Genomic DNA, 13,839 nt, shown 5'->3' on the forward strand with positions numbered 1-13,839 from the left:
ATCTGGGGGTTTCCACACTTTTGAGACTCCCTGTATAACTAGGATGATTTGCTTTAGTACCCCCAACGGGTCAGATTTTTAGGATTTCCTTACTACCACAGGCTTTTCCCTCAATGTAAAGTCTTTGACTTGTGACTTTATTGTCACATCTGAGGACTGGAGGCAAGAAAAATAGCTGTAGGAAAGCTAGCTGCCACAATGGTGGTCACCCAACGCAACCAGAACCCAACAGAACTGGATGGAGATGTCCAGGGCTGTAGATGGTGATAAAATGTTGAGGACTCTTTAAGACGTCTTGATGTAATGTTGTGCTTCATCTTCCAGGTCTACTTCAAGAGGGACGGTGAGCTGATCGAGGTCATACCCATGATGGATCCACCGGCTGCTGCAGCTGGACTAATGAATAACCGGGGATCCAGGAACCTTCTAAATCGAGACATGGACGATACTAAAATGCAAAAATCCCTTTTACTGTTGGACACTGAGGAACGGGGGTCAAACTCTTTCACAGAAAACCCCTTTCGATCTCGCACATCCGACCAAGGACCCATGTCAAGCCCCGTGACGGAGGCAATTCCAGAGACAGTGGTCAGCCTGGAGTTTCCCCGCTGGGTCCACAGTACAGATCCCACTTATTTCTTCCACCAAATGCATCTTCCAATGAGTGACGGGACCGTAGAGGTTCGAGCCATGCTCACCTGGACCCTAAACCCACAAGTGGACAACGAGGCTCTCTTTAGCTGTGAGGTCAAGCACCCGGCTCTCACCATGCCCATGCAGTCCGAAGTCACATTAGGTAAGACACACTTTATGGGTTTGGCTTTACTTCATGCTAAAGAGAGGAGGGCGCCCGATTGTTGTGCTTCATGTCTATGCGAGGGCCCCCTGGGCTTCCACTCCTGCCCCGTGACCCTCTAGATATTTTACTCTGTACTGTAGGACCGGCATGAGCCGGGGCCCCCGCCTCTTATGGTCCGCAGAGCAGCTGCATGGGCTTGTCTCTATGCTACAGTATGTGTAGCGAATGTATCTCATGGAGACAAACCTGCAATACAGATACATTGTATCTAAAGGGGACTACACTGCACTGGGCAAGAGGTTTAGGCGGGGGGGGGGGGGGGGGGGGGAATGCTGCAAAGTTGGAAATATTTCAAAAAGAGAAGTGTTAATAGTTTATTTTTTGTCAAGTAACAGAATGTAAAGTGACCGAAAACAAGAGAAAGGTAAATCGCATCAATATTTGGGGTGACGCCTTTATCTTCACAAGAGCATCAGTTCTTCTAGGTACACTCGCACGCAGTTTTTGAGGGAGGTTGTTTCAGACATCTTGGAGAACTAAGCCCAGATCTTCTGTGGATGTCGGCTCTCTCAGATCCTTCCTTCTCTTCATGTAATCCCAGACAGACTGGATGATGGGAGATCAGGGCTTTGTGAGGGCCAAATCATCACTTCCTGGCCTCCCTGTTCTTCTTTATGCTGAAGATAGTTCTTAATGACATTGGTGGATGTTGCGGGTTGTTGTCTTGCTGCAGATTAAATTTGGATCCAATCAGACACCTCTGTGATGGTATTACATGGTGGGTAAGTATCTGCCTGTATTTCTCAGCATTGAGGACATCCTTAATCCTGACCAAATCCCCAACTCCATGTGCTGAAGTGCAGCCCTAAACTTGGGAGGAGCCTCCACAATGCTTCACTGCTGCCTGCAGACACTCATTATTGTACCGCTCTCCACCATGCTTCACTGCTGCCTGCAGACACTCACTATTGTACCGCTCTCCACCATGCTTCACTGCTGCCTGCAGACACTCATTATTGTACCGCTCTCCACCATGCTTCACTGCTGCTTGCAGACACTCATTATTGTACCGCTCTCCACCATGCTTCACTGCTGCCTGCAGACACTCATTATTGTACCACTCTCCACCATGCTTCACTGCTGCCTGCAGACACTCATTATTGTACCGCTCTCCACCATGCTTCACTGCTGCCTGCAGACACTCATTATTGTACCGCTCTCCACCATGCTTCACTGCTGCTTGCAGACACTCACTATTGTACCGCTCTCCCCAGTGCTTCACTGCTGCCTGCAGACACTCATTATTGTACTGCTCTCCACCATGCTTCCCTGCTGCCTGCAGACATTTATTATTATACCGCTCTCCACCATACTTCACTGTTACCTGCAGACAGTCATTATTGTACCGCCCTCCACCATGCTTCATTGCTGCCTGCAGACACTCATTGGTGTACCGCTCTCCACCATGCTTCACTGCTGCCTGCAGACACTCCTTATTGTACTGCTCTCCACCATGCTTCACTGCTGCCTGCAGACACTCCTTATTGTACTGCTCTCCACCATGCTTCACTGCTGGCTGCAGACATTCATTATTGTACCACTCTCCCCAGCGCTTCACTGCAGCCTGCAGACACTTATTATTGTACCACTCTCCGTTATGTTTCACTGCTGCCTGTGGACACTCATTATTGTACTGCTCACAACTGTGCTTCACTGCTGCCTGCAGACAATCATTGGTGTACCGCTCTCCACCATGCTTCACTGCTGCCTGCAGACACTCCTTATTGTACTGCTCTCCACCATGCTTCACTGCTGCCTGCAGACACTCCTCATTGTACTGCTCTCCACCATGCTTCACTGCTGGCTGCAGACACTCCTTATTGTACTATTGTCCCCAGTGCTTCACTGCTGCCTGCAGACACTCATTACTGTACTACTCTCCATTATGCATCACTGCTGCCTGTGTACACTCATTATTGTACTGCTCTCCCCCATACTTCACTGCTGCCTGCAGACACTCATTGGTGTACTGCTCTTCACCATGCTTAACTGCTGCCTACAGACACTCATTATTGTACTGCTCTCCACCATGCTTCACTGCTGCCTGCAGACACTCATTATTGTACCGCTCTCCACCATGCTTCACTGCTACCTGCAAATACTCATTGATGTACTGCTCTCCAGACCCCTGATGAACGAACTGCCTTCTGTTACAGCTAGACATTTCAAATTTTGACTCCTCAGTCCAGAACACCTCCCATTTCCTATGTTTTCATGTATAGTTGAGTCACTTGGCCTTGATTCTACATGAAAGCTATGGCTTTTTGGCCATAATTCTTCCATGAAGACCACTTCTGATCAGTAGATCGGTACCGGGGTCCCACTGGTTTCTGCCAGTTTTGAGTTGATGGCACTACTGGACATTTTCTGATTTTAAATGGCATGATGTGTCTTTCATCTGCTGCACTAAGTTGCCTTGGCCGACCGCTGCGTCTGCGCTCCTCAACATCGCCAATTTCTTTCTGTTGCTTCAAAAGAGCTTGAACAGCACATCTAGAAACCCCCATCTGCTGTGAAATCTTTGCCTGGGCCATACCTCACTGATGCAGGATAACTACCTTGTGTCTTGTTGCTGTGCTACGTACTGCATGGTGTATGACCTGGGACAGGAAACTGTCTTCCACAACCTCACCTTTTTAGCAGAGTTTGGTTGTTCCTCACACTGTTTTAAGCCTCCTACACAGCTGATTGTGTTTCAGTTAATGACTTTATTTCATCCTACATATGGAAATGATGATCATTATCACCTGTTTGGGTAATCATATACCTGACTAGAATGCTACTAAATCCCCGACTGTGTGTAAGTATACATAGAGGAATATATGCTGTCTTAAAGGGGCGGTCACACCAAATATTAATGTGATTTACATTTCTCTTTTATTCAGTCATTTTGCATTTTACTAATTAGCAAAAGTAAACTAATAACATTTCCATTTTTGACAGCATTCTTGCTTTGCAGCATTTTCCACGCCTGCCTACGACTTTTGCGCAGTCCTGTACGATCCATCACCATTCTATATAATGAGCATGTCCTATATTTTGTGCAGCTGCCTGATGGATGTCTCGTCAGCAGAGATGGATGTCATGAAGTGCTGGAGGGGTTCAGCGAGGACCCCTCTGTTGGGGTCCCCGTACACGCCCCCCCCCCCCCCCCCGACACTTCCTGCTGCAATCTCAATGTCACAGTATAAATAAAGGTCAACATTCACTTTACACATTTTATCGTTTTCCGTGAAATCTATTTGGTTTCATTGACTTTGGAAAATGTCAGATATAAAATGGCAAGAACCGGACACCTCGTTAATAATCTCGTAAAATCGGAGCAGATTACGATTGCATGATGTGTACAGATTAAGCGAAGTCCTCGCGCTTCGCCCTTCTCCGGTCGGGATTTATAAGATGCAGCAGATTTTATGTCACCTTTTAAAGTTTTACCCTTTTGTTTTACCTTCACATGAAAGATAAGACACTTAATAACCGGCACGTCGTCCCGAAAATCTGCCACCACCTCCTCCGTCTCGCACTCCGGCGCTGTCATCTTTCAGAAGCAATGGCAGGGCATATTATTAAGGAGTAGTAGATGCTCGGAGCAGACTGCCAGCAGGCGTGGTTGGAATATCAGCGACTGCAAGTGAACTCATATCTAGACTACGAGGAACACTACAAGGATGACTAGATGGAGGGCATGGGGGGGTGTCGGGGAGGGGGGTGTAAGGGGGGAGGTCTGCCAACTTTCTACTTCTCGGAATAGTTTTTGCTTTGTGTTTATTGTAGGGGGCCGCACTCCTCAGAGCCCCCCATGATCTGCTGACATCAGCACAGTGAAGGTATGTTCACATGGCGGATTCCGCCTGTAAAACCGCGGCAGGAATTCCCAGCTACTTTGCTGACTTTTTTTTTTTTTAACACTGTCAACGGGCAAAGTCCACCTATGGATTTACTGAAGAGGATTTCCGTGCGAATCAGCGTGAAGAAACGCGTTGAATATTCCATCCATGGCTCTTGTCTGTTGAAAGGACTAAATCTGCGTGCGGTTCCGTGGAAGAATAACCGCGGATTGCTGCCATAGTTCTACAGGTGGATTCCACGCAGAAGGTTCAGCAGCGGAATCTACCATTGCCATAGGAGCGCCCATTAACACCGCCGGCTGGGCACGGTTTGCATTTTCGGTCTCTCTCCTCCGTTTTTGGAGCAGAAAAACGGAGATAGATGGATTTGTTTTTTTTCCCAATGAGGTTTCAAAAAAACAGAAAGCTCCCTGTTTGCTTCTTTTCCCTTTCGTTTCTGTTCTTTTGGATGGAACAATGGCAATACAAGCTGCGCCATTTCTTTCGTCCAGAAATACGGAAATCATGTGGAATGGAAGCAAACAGAAGGCTGTCCGTTTGCTTTCCTTGTTCTTTTTAAAAAAAAAATCATTGGGGAGCCGGAAAGCGCTAACGGAGCCCGGGCGCCGGTGAAGGGGGTTTCTGGTTGTCCGTTTTGGGGGTGGCGGAAGGCGAACCTCTCTATGAGCCTAATGTGCACTAATGACCTGATAGACAAATGAAGAGGCTTCAGCCTGCATTCTGAATTCACACGGCCGGTATTCAGGCGTGAGTTTTGTGAGACTTGGTAAAATAGTTCATATTGTCTGCAACGGGTCCAGTCACACGGGCGGTTTATATGCAAGTCTTGCACGAGAATACAACATGCGAATGTGCGGTGCCCCATACATCGCAGCACAGGGGTGCAGTGGCCGTATTTTGTGTGACGCGAGTTACGCCTGAGAATATCGCCTCAATTCGCTATTTGCCGCATAAGTACTAATGCCGATATGTATGACAAATACTGATTATTGGTAGGATAATGACACGCTGATACTTGGGGGACGGGATAATGACATGCTGATACTTGGGGGACGGGATAATGACACGCTGATACTTGGGGGACGGGATAATGACACGCTGATACTTGGGGGACGGGATAATGACACGCTGACACTTGGGGGACGGGATAATGACACGCTGATACTTGGGGGATAGGATAATGACAAGCTGACACTTGGGGGGCGGGATAATGGCACGCTGACACTTGGGGGACAGGATAATGACACGCTGACACTTGGGGGACGGGATAATGGCTGCTGACACTTGGGGGACGGGATAATGGCCGCTGACCCTTGGGGGAGAGTATAATGGCACGCTGACACTTGGGGGGACGGGATAATGGCACGCTGACACTTGGGGGACGGAATAATGACACAGTGATACTTAGGGGACGGGATAATGGCACACTTACACATGGGGGACGGGATAATGGCCGCTGACACTTGGGGGACGGGATAATGGCTGCTGACCCTTGGGGGACGGGATAATGACATGCTGATACTTGGGGGACAGAATAATGACACAGTGATAGTTGGGGGACGGGATAATGGCACGCTGACACTTGGGGGACAGGATAATGACACGCTGACACTTGGGGGGCGGGATAATGACACGCTGACACTTGGGGGACGGGATAATGACACGCTGACACTTGGGGGGCGGGATAAAGGCACCCTGACACTTGGGGGACGGGATAATGACACGCTGACACTTGGGGGCGGGATAAAGGCACCCTGACACTTGGGGGGCGGGATAATGTCACGCTGACACTTGGGGGACGGGATAATGACACGCTGACACTTGGGGGACGGGATAATGAAACGCTGATACTTGCGGGACAGGATAATGACACGCTGACACTTGGGGGACGGGATAATGGCCGCTGACACTTGGGGGACGGGATAATGACACGCTGACACTTGGGGGACGGGATAATGACACGCTGACACTTGGGGGACGGGATAATGACACGCTGACACTTGGGGGACGGGATAATGACACGCTGACACTTGGGGGATGGGATAATGACACGCTGACACTTGGGGGACAGGATAATGACATGCTGATACTTGGGGGACAGGATAATGGCATGCTGACACTTGGGGGACGGGATAATGGCCGCTGACACTTGGGGGACGGGATAATGGCCGCTGACACTTGGGGGACGGGATAATGGCACGCTGACACTTGGGGGACGGGATAATGACACAGTGATACTAGGGGGACGGGATAATGACATGCTGATACTTAGGGGGATGGGATAATGACACGCTGACACTTGGGGGACGGGATAATGACACGCTGACACTTGGGGGACGGGATAATGACACGCTGACACTTGGGGGACGGGATAATGACACAGTGACACTTGGGGGACGGGATAATGACACACTGACACTTGGGGGACGGGATAATGACACGCTGACACTTGGGGGGCGGGATAATGACACGCTGACACTTGGGGGACGGGATAATGACACAGTGACACTTGGGGGACGGGATAATGACACACTGACACTTGGGGGACGGGATAATGACACGCTGACACTTGGGGGGCGGGATAATGACACACTGACACTTGGGGGACGGGATAATGACACGCTGACACCTGGGGGACGGGATAATGACACGCTGACACTTGGGGGGGCAGGATAATGACACGCTGTCACTTAGGGACAGGATAATGACACGCTGACACTTGGGGGACGGGATAATGACACGCTGACACTTGGGGGGGCAGGATAATGACATGCTGTCACTTGGGGGACAGGATAATGACACGCTGACACTTGGGGGACAGGATAATGACACACTGACACTCGGGGGATGGGATAATGACAAACTGAAGCTTGGGGGACGGGATAATGGCACGCTGACGCTTGGGGGACAGGATAATGACACGCTGACACTTGGGGGACGGGATAATGACACGCTGACACTTGGGGGACGGGATAATGACACGCTGACACTTGGGGGACGGGATAATGACACGCTGACACTTGGGGGACGGGATAATGAGACGCTGATACTTGGGAGACAGGATAATGCCACGCTGACACTTGGGGGACGGGATAATGACACGCTGACACTTGGGGGATGGGATAATGACACGCTGACACTTGGGGGACAGGATAATGACACGCTGATACTTGGGGGACAGGATAATGACACGCTGACACTTGGGGGACGGGATAATGACATGCTGACACTTGGGGGATGGGATAATGGCACCCTGACACTTGGGGGACGGGATAATGAAACGCTGATACTTGGGGGACGGGATAATGACACGCTGACACTTGGGGGACGGGATAATGAAACGCTGATACTTGCGGGACAGGATAATGACACGCTGACACTTGGGGGACGGGATAATGGCCGCTGACACTTGGGGGACGGGATAATGGCCGCTGACACTTGGGGGACGGGATAATGGCCGCTGACACTTGGGGGACGGGATAATGACACGCTGACACTTGGGGGACGGGATAATGACACGCTGATACTTGGGGGACAGGATAATGACATGCTGACACTTGGGGGACGGGATAATGACACGCTGACACTTGGGAGACGGGATAATGACACGCTGATACTTGGGGGATGGGATAATGACACGCTGACACTTGGGGGATGGGATAATGACACGCTGATACTTGGGGGACGGGATAATGACACGCTGGCAGTTGGGGGACAGGATAATGACACGCTGACACTTGGGGGACGGGATAATGACACGCTGATACTTGGGGGACTGGATAATGACACGCTGATACTTGGGGGACAGGATAATGACACGCTGACACTTGGGGGACAGGATAATGACACGCTGATACTTGGGGGATGGGATAATGAGACGCTGATACTTGGGGGACAGGATAATGACACGCTGACACTTGGGGGATGGGATAATGACACGCTGATACTTTGGGGACGGGATAATGACACGCTGACACTTGGGGGATGGGATAATGACACGCTGATACTTGGGGGATGGGATAATGACACGCTGATACTTCGGGTATAAGATGTTGAGGCATAAAGTAAGTGAACCCCATCTGATCGCTGGGTCGCTGCAGTGCTGGATGACTCCCCCGTCAGAGAAGCTAATTTAGCGGTAACGCGCTGCGGTGAACCCCTTCATGAGGACGGCCGCTCGTGTTCTGGAGGGGATTTGCGCCGGCTCCATTTCCATTAATATTGCATAGATTGTAATATATTATAAGTGGCGCCACCTCAAGCAGCGGAAAATGAGAATTAGTCCGAGCATTGTTATCAAATTGAGAGTAAATCTATAACGGGCGCTGAGCGAGCGATGATTACTGCTGGTAATTGTAACATTTAATGTGTGTCGGGCGGCCGGGACGCGGTAAACGTGCGGACAGACAATGCCTCCCGCGTCACAGACTAACCTTTATAAATCCGCTATTTAAATGACAAGATAGCGATGAACTCTCAATTAATCGGCGCGGTGATGAGGCCTGCGAGCTCCAGACGCCGGCGTCTCCCTCGCTGTATCGGACGGATGGGATTCTCCTTATCTTATTACTGCTTCTTGGGGTTTCTGAGGGTCCCGTTCCTCCCGTCTTTCATCTGACGCCCACAAATGTGCTGACTGCTTTATACGCCGCAGATGTCCGGGGGTAACAGGAATGGCGCGGGGGCGCGCTTCTATCCCTCACAGTCCGGTGGAAGGGAACTCTAGTGATGTAACGCGTCCCGGGGCCCCTCAGCTCCAGTGATGTAACCCCTCCTTGGGCCCCTCAGCTCCAGTGATGTAACCCGTCCCGGGGCCCCTCAGCTCCAGTGATGTAACCTGTCCCGGGGCCCCTCAGCTTCAGTGATGTAACGCGTCCCGGGGCCCCTCAGCTTTAGTGATGTAACGCGTCCCGGGGCCCCTCAGCTCCAGTAATGTAACCCGTTCCTGGGCCCCTCAGCTCCAGTGATGTAACCCGTTCCCGGGCCCCTCAGCTCCATTGATGTAACGCGTCCCGGGGCCCCTCAGCTCCAGTAATGTAACCCGTTCCTGGGCCCCTCAGCTCCAGTGATGTAACCCGTTCCCGGGCCCCTCAGCTCCAGTGATGTAACCTGTCCCGGGGCCCCTCAGCTCCAGTGATGTAACCCCTCCTTGGGCCCCTCAGCTCCAGTGATGTAACCCGTCCCGGGGCCCCTCAGCTCCAGTGATGTAACCTGTCCCGGGGCCCCTCAGCTCCAGTGATGTAACCCCTCCTTGGGCCCCTCAGCTCCAGTGATGTAACCCGTCCCAGGACCCCTCAGCTCCAGTGATGTAACCCCTCCTTCGGCCCCTCAGCTCCAGTGATGTAACCCGTCCCGGGGCCCCTCAGCTCCAGTGATGTAACCCCTCCTTGGGCCCCTCAGCTCCAGTGATGTAACCCGTCCCGGGGCCCCTCAGCTCCAGTGATGTAACCCCTCCTTGGGCCCCTCAGCTCCAGTAATGTAACGCGTCCCGGGGCCCCTCGGCTTCAGTGATGTAACGCGTCCAGGTGCCCCTCAGCTTCAGTGATGTAACGCATCCCGGGGCCCCTCAGCTTCAGTGATGTAACACGTCCCGGGGCCCCTCAGCTCCAGTGATGTAACGCGTCCCGGGGCCCCTCAGCTCCAGTGATGTAACCCGTCCCGGGGCCCCTCAGCTCCAGTGATGTAACCCCTCCTTCGGCCCCTCAGCTCCAGTGATGTAACCCGTCCCGGGGCCCCGTCAGCTCCAGTGATGTAACCCCTCCTTGGGCCTCTCAGCTCCAGTGATGTAAACCGTCCCGGGGCCCCTCAGCTCCAGTGATGTAACCCCTCCTTGGGCCCCTCAGCTCCAGTAATGTAACGCGTCCAGGCGCCCCTCAGCTTCAGTGATGTAACGCGTCCCGGGGCCCCTCAGCTCCAGTGATGTAACCCCTCCTTGGGCCCCTCAGCTCCAGTGATGTAACCCGTCCCGGGGCCCCTCAGCTCCAGTGATGTAACCCCTCCTTGGGCCCCTCAGCTCCAGTAATGTAACGCGTCCCGGGGCCCCTCAGCTTCAGTGATGTAACGCGTCCCGGGGCCCCTCAGCTTCAGTGATGTAACGCGTCCCGGGGCCCCTCAGCTTCAGTGATGTAACGCGTCCCGGGGCCCCTCAGCTTCAGTGATGTAACGCGTCCCGGGGCCCCTCAGCTTCAGTGATGTAACGCGTCCCGGGGCCCCTCAGCTTCAGTGATGTAACGCGTCCCGGGGCCCCTCAGCTTCAGTGATGTAACGCGTCCCGGGGCCCCTCAGCTTCAGTGATATAACCCGTCCCGGGCTTCTCAACTCCAGTGAAATCTATCCACTTATACGTGTTCTGGACTGCGGTGCTTTGGGCGCTCCAGTAAAATTCATTCTGGGGGCCACTGATGTAAGTACCACCAGTAGGAGAGGCAGTTCTGCCCCGAGCCCCTTCATTAGCAGGTGGGAGGCTGGGGGCCCACTGCTAACTCAGAGCCCTTACAGAGTTTAGGTGCACTCCTCTACCTGGGGGCCCACCCCTGACTCAGGGCCCTTACAGATATGAGCTGCACTCCTACACCTGGGGGCCCACCCCTGACTCAGGGCCCTTACAGAGATTAGCTGCACTCCTACACCTGGGGGCCCACTGCTAACTCAGAGCCCTTACAGAGATTAGGTGCACTCCTACACCTGGGGGCCCACTCCTGACTCAGGGCCCTTACAGAGATTAGCTGCACTCCTACACCTGGGGGCCCACTCCTGACTCAGGGCCCTTACAGAGATTAGCTGCACTCCTACACCTGGGGGCCCACTGCTAACTCAGAGCCCTTACAGAGATTAGGTGCACTCCTACACCTGGGGGCCCACTCCTGACTCAGGGCCCTTACAGAGATTAGCTGCACTCCTACACCTGGGGGCCCACTGCTAACTCAGAGCCCTTACAGATATGAGCTGCACTCCTACACCTGGGGGCCCACCCCTGACTCAGGGCCCTTACAGAGATTAGGTGCACTCCTACACCTGGGGGCCCACTCCTGACTCAGGGCCCTTACAGAGATTAGCTGCACTCCTACACCTGGGGGCCCACTCCTGACTCAGGGCCCTTACAGAGATTAGCTGCACTCCTACACCTGGGGGCCCACCCCTGACTCAGGGCCCTTACAGAGATTAGGTGCACTCCTACACCTGGGGGCCCACTGCTGACTCAGGGCCCTTACAGATATGAGCTGCACTCCTACACCTGGGGGCCCACTGCTAACTCAGGGCCCTTACAGACATTAGCTGCACTCCTGCACCTACGGGTCCAGGACATTATCGGATCTGGCACATGCTGAGCCGAATGGCACGACCCCAATGACTACATGCCACCCAGTGCCCATCACTCCGGTGAGCAGTTTACGGATGAAGTAGCTCAACATGCTGCACTATTTTATCCTAGAATTCCTGCCAGATCAGCGCCAGATGTGATGCGCCATAGTTGTACTGACAGGCTGCGACTGATACATTGTAACAGACTGGGAGAGATCTGTGCTGCCCACCAATGATTGGATGGAATACTCCCGTGGACAGTAACGCCGCGGGCAGCTACTGTGAGCGCATCTTCTAGAACCGTCCGAGTGTCAGCTCTGCGGCCCGGTGTGTCACTTTGTATACCGTGTAATGGCAGCTTTTACCCTAGCGGTCTCTCCTGGACGGTTGCCTCTTCCTCTCGCGGGATCGGCCGCGCTGTCCCGACGAGTCTTGCCCCGCCATGCAGTCAGGTTGCATTTAGGTAATGATGCATTTTTATGGCTCTTGTGCGAGCGCCGCGCCGCTTCTTCCCAGGCGTCCTTGATGGAAATTTCCCGATCCTAACGAGCTTTGTATGCAGATCAGGCCGTTCTGGTCTCATCCGTTTACAAACCATTAAGGTTAATGTGCTTCTTGTTTAAAGAAAGTGAGAAATTAATAGAGTGCGTTGGAGAAGAGCCGCTGCGCCGTCCGGGATCAGCGCAGGAGCTTCAGCTGCCGCGGCTGGGGTCTGGCGGGGGTTCAAGATGCGGCTGACAAATGGCGGGAAAGGGAAGTCCTAAAAACACAAGACTAGTAACCTGAACGGTTCGGTGACACTACAAGTCTCAGCATTCCCAAGTAGCCCCTTATGGCGGCACACGGACGCTGACCCTGCTGGCACAGGTATACTTGGGCAGGTAACTTCTGCCAGCTGGGTCCTGATGGCTGCTCACTCAGTGCTCCGGGGGTCACGGCACGACCCTCACATGATAACCTCAGCGATGTGGCGTTGCAGGCGCCGCACACTTAGCGGAGATGTTGCGTATTCTGCAGCAGATCGCAGTCCGGCTTGAAGGTTAGGTTGGTTAGGACTGTGGATGACGTAAGAGACATTATCCACTACACCCATCAATCACAGGGAGATGGCCCAGGAACTACAGGCTGCGGAGAAGGGCCAGCCTCACTTACGGACCGTTCAGAATTCACTACCATTACAGGTCACTTTTCCAAGGTGTCTGGGTATACGGGCTTTAATAAAATGACCAGTGTCACAGTCTCTAATGTATCGATCCCTACATGCCAGTGGTGTTCCCAGCTCCAGGCTGCTGTCAGGTTACCTTTAATGCAGCTTCTCCCTTTAATGCATGTATCGCAGCTTCCTGGTTACCTGCAGTTCATAATCTTTTGTCCCTGCAGTAATGTAATCACCTGTGCATGTACTGACTATGGTACTTCTACACAGCAGCCAGTCTGAGCAAGCAGTACTGCAGTATAAAGCATGGGGGAGGTACAAAGCCGCAAAATCTAATAGACAGTGCCGCTAAGCTGGGATCGCCTGCCTTCTGCTTCTTGTGAAGCCTTTCGTAGCTCCTCCATAAGGTGGCGTTATGTCCTTGGCACAAAGTGGTGCTGACAACAGAGAACAATAGAGGAGGTGCTTGTGATGGATAAATAATATTAGTGATCCGTCGCTGAATCCTCCTTCTAGATTAGAGATGCAGCAGAGTTTGGTTTGCGCTCTCTGGGATAGGATTACACGGTTACCATTCCTGCAGTCCTATGTAAATCAGGTCATGAATTGTGCAGAATGACAAACTCAGCTCTGCTGCATCACAGCCGTCTGTAAGCTCCCCTCCTTGGGCAGTG

The 13,839-nt window shown here is 52.6% G+C and overlaps 1 protein-coding gene across 2 annotated transcripts in view; it reads left to right on the forward strand.

Annotated features, from left to right (window-relative positions):
- The window catches only part of IGSF21 (immunoglobin superfamily member 21), a 463,002-nt gene that overhangs the window by 382,848 nt on the left and 66,315 nt on the right, over positions 1-13,839 (forward strand). For both annotated transcript variants that reach the window (XM_066572610.1, XM_066572611.1), the window contains exon 6: positions 325-796. In XM_066572610.1, coding sequence (XP_066428707.1) covers positions 325-796 — 472 coding nt within the window. The remainder of the gene's footprint in view (positions 1-324; positions 797-13,839) is intronic.

This window comes from Eleutherodactylus coqui, chromosome 6, assembly GCF_035609145.1.
Source record: "Eleutherodactylus coqui strain aEleCoq1 chromosome 6, aEleCoq1.hap1, whole genome shotgun sequence".
NCBI lineage: Eukaryota > Metazoa > Chordata > Amphibia > Anura > Eleutherodactylidae > Eleutherodactylus > Eleutherodactylus coqui.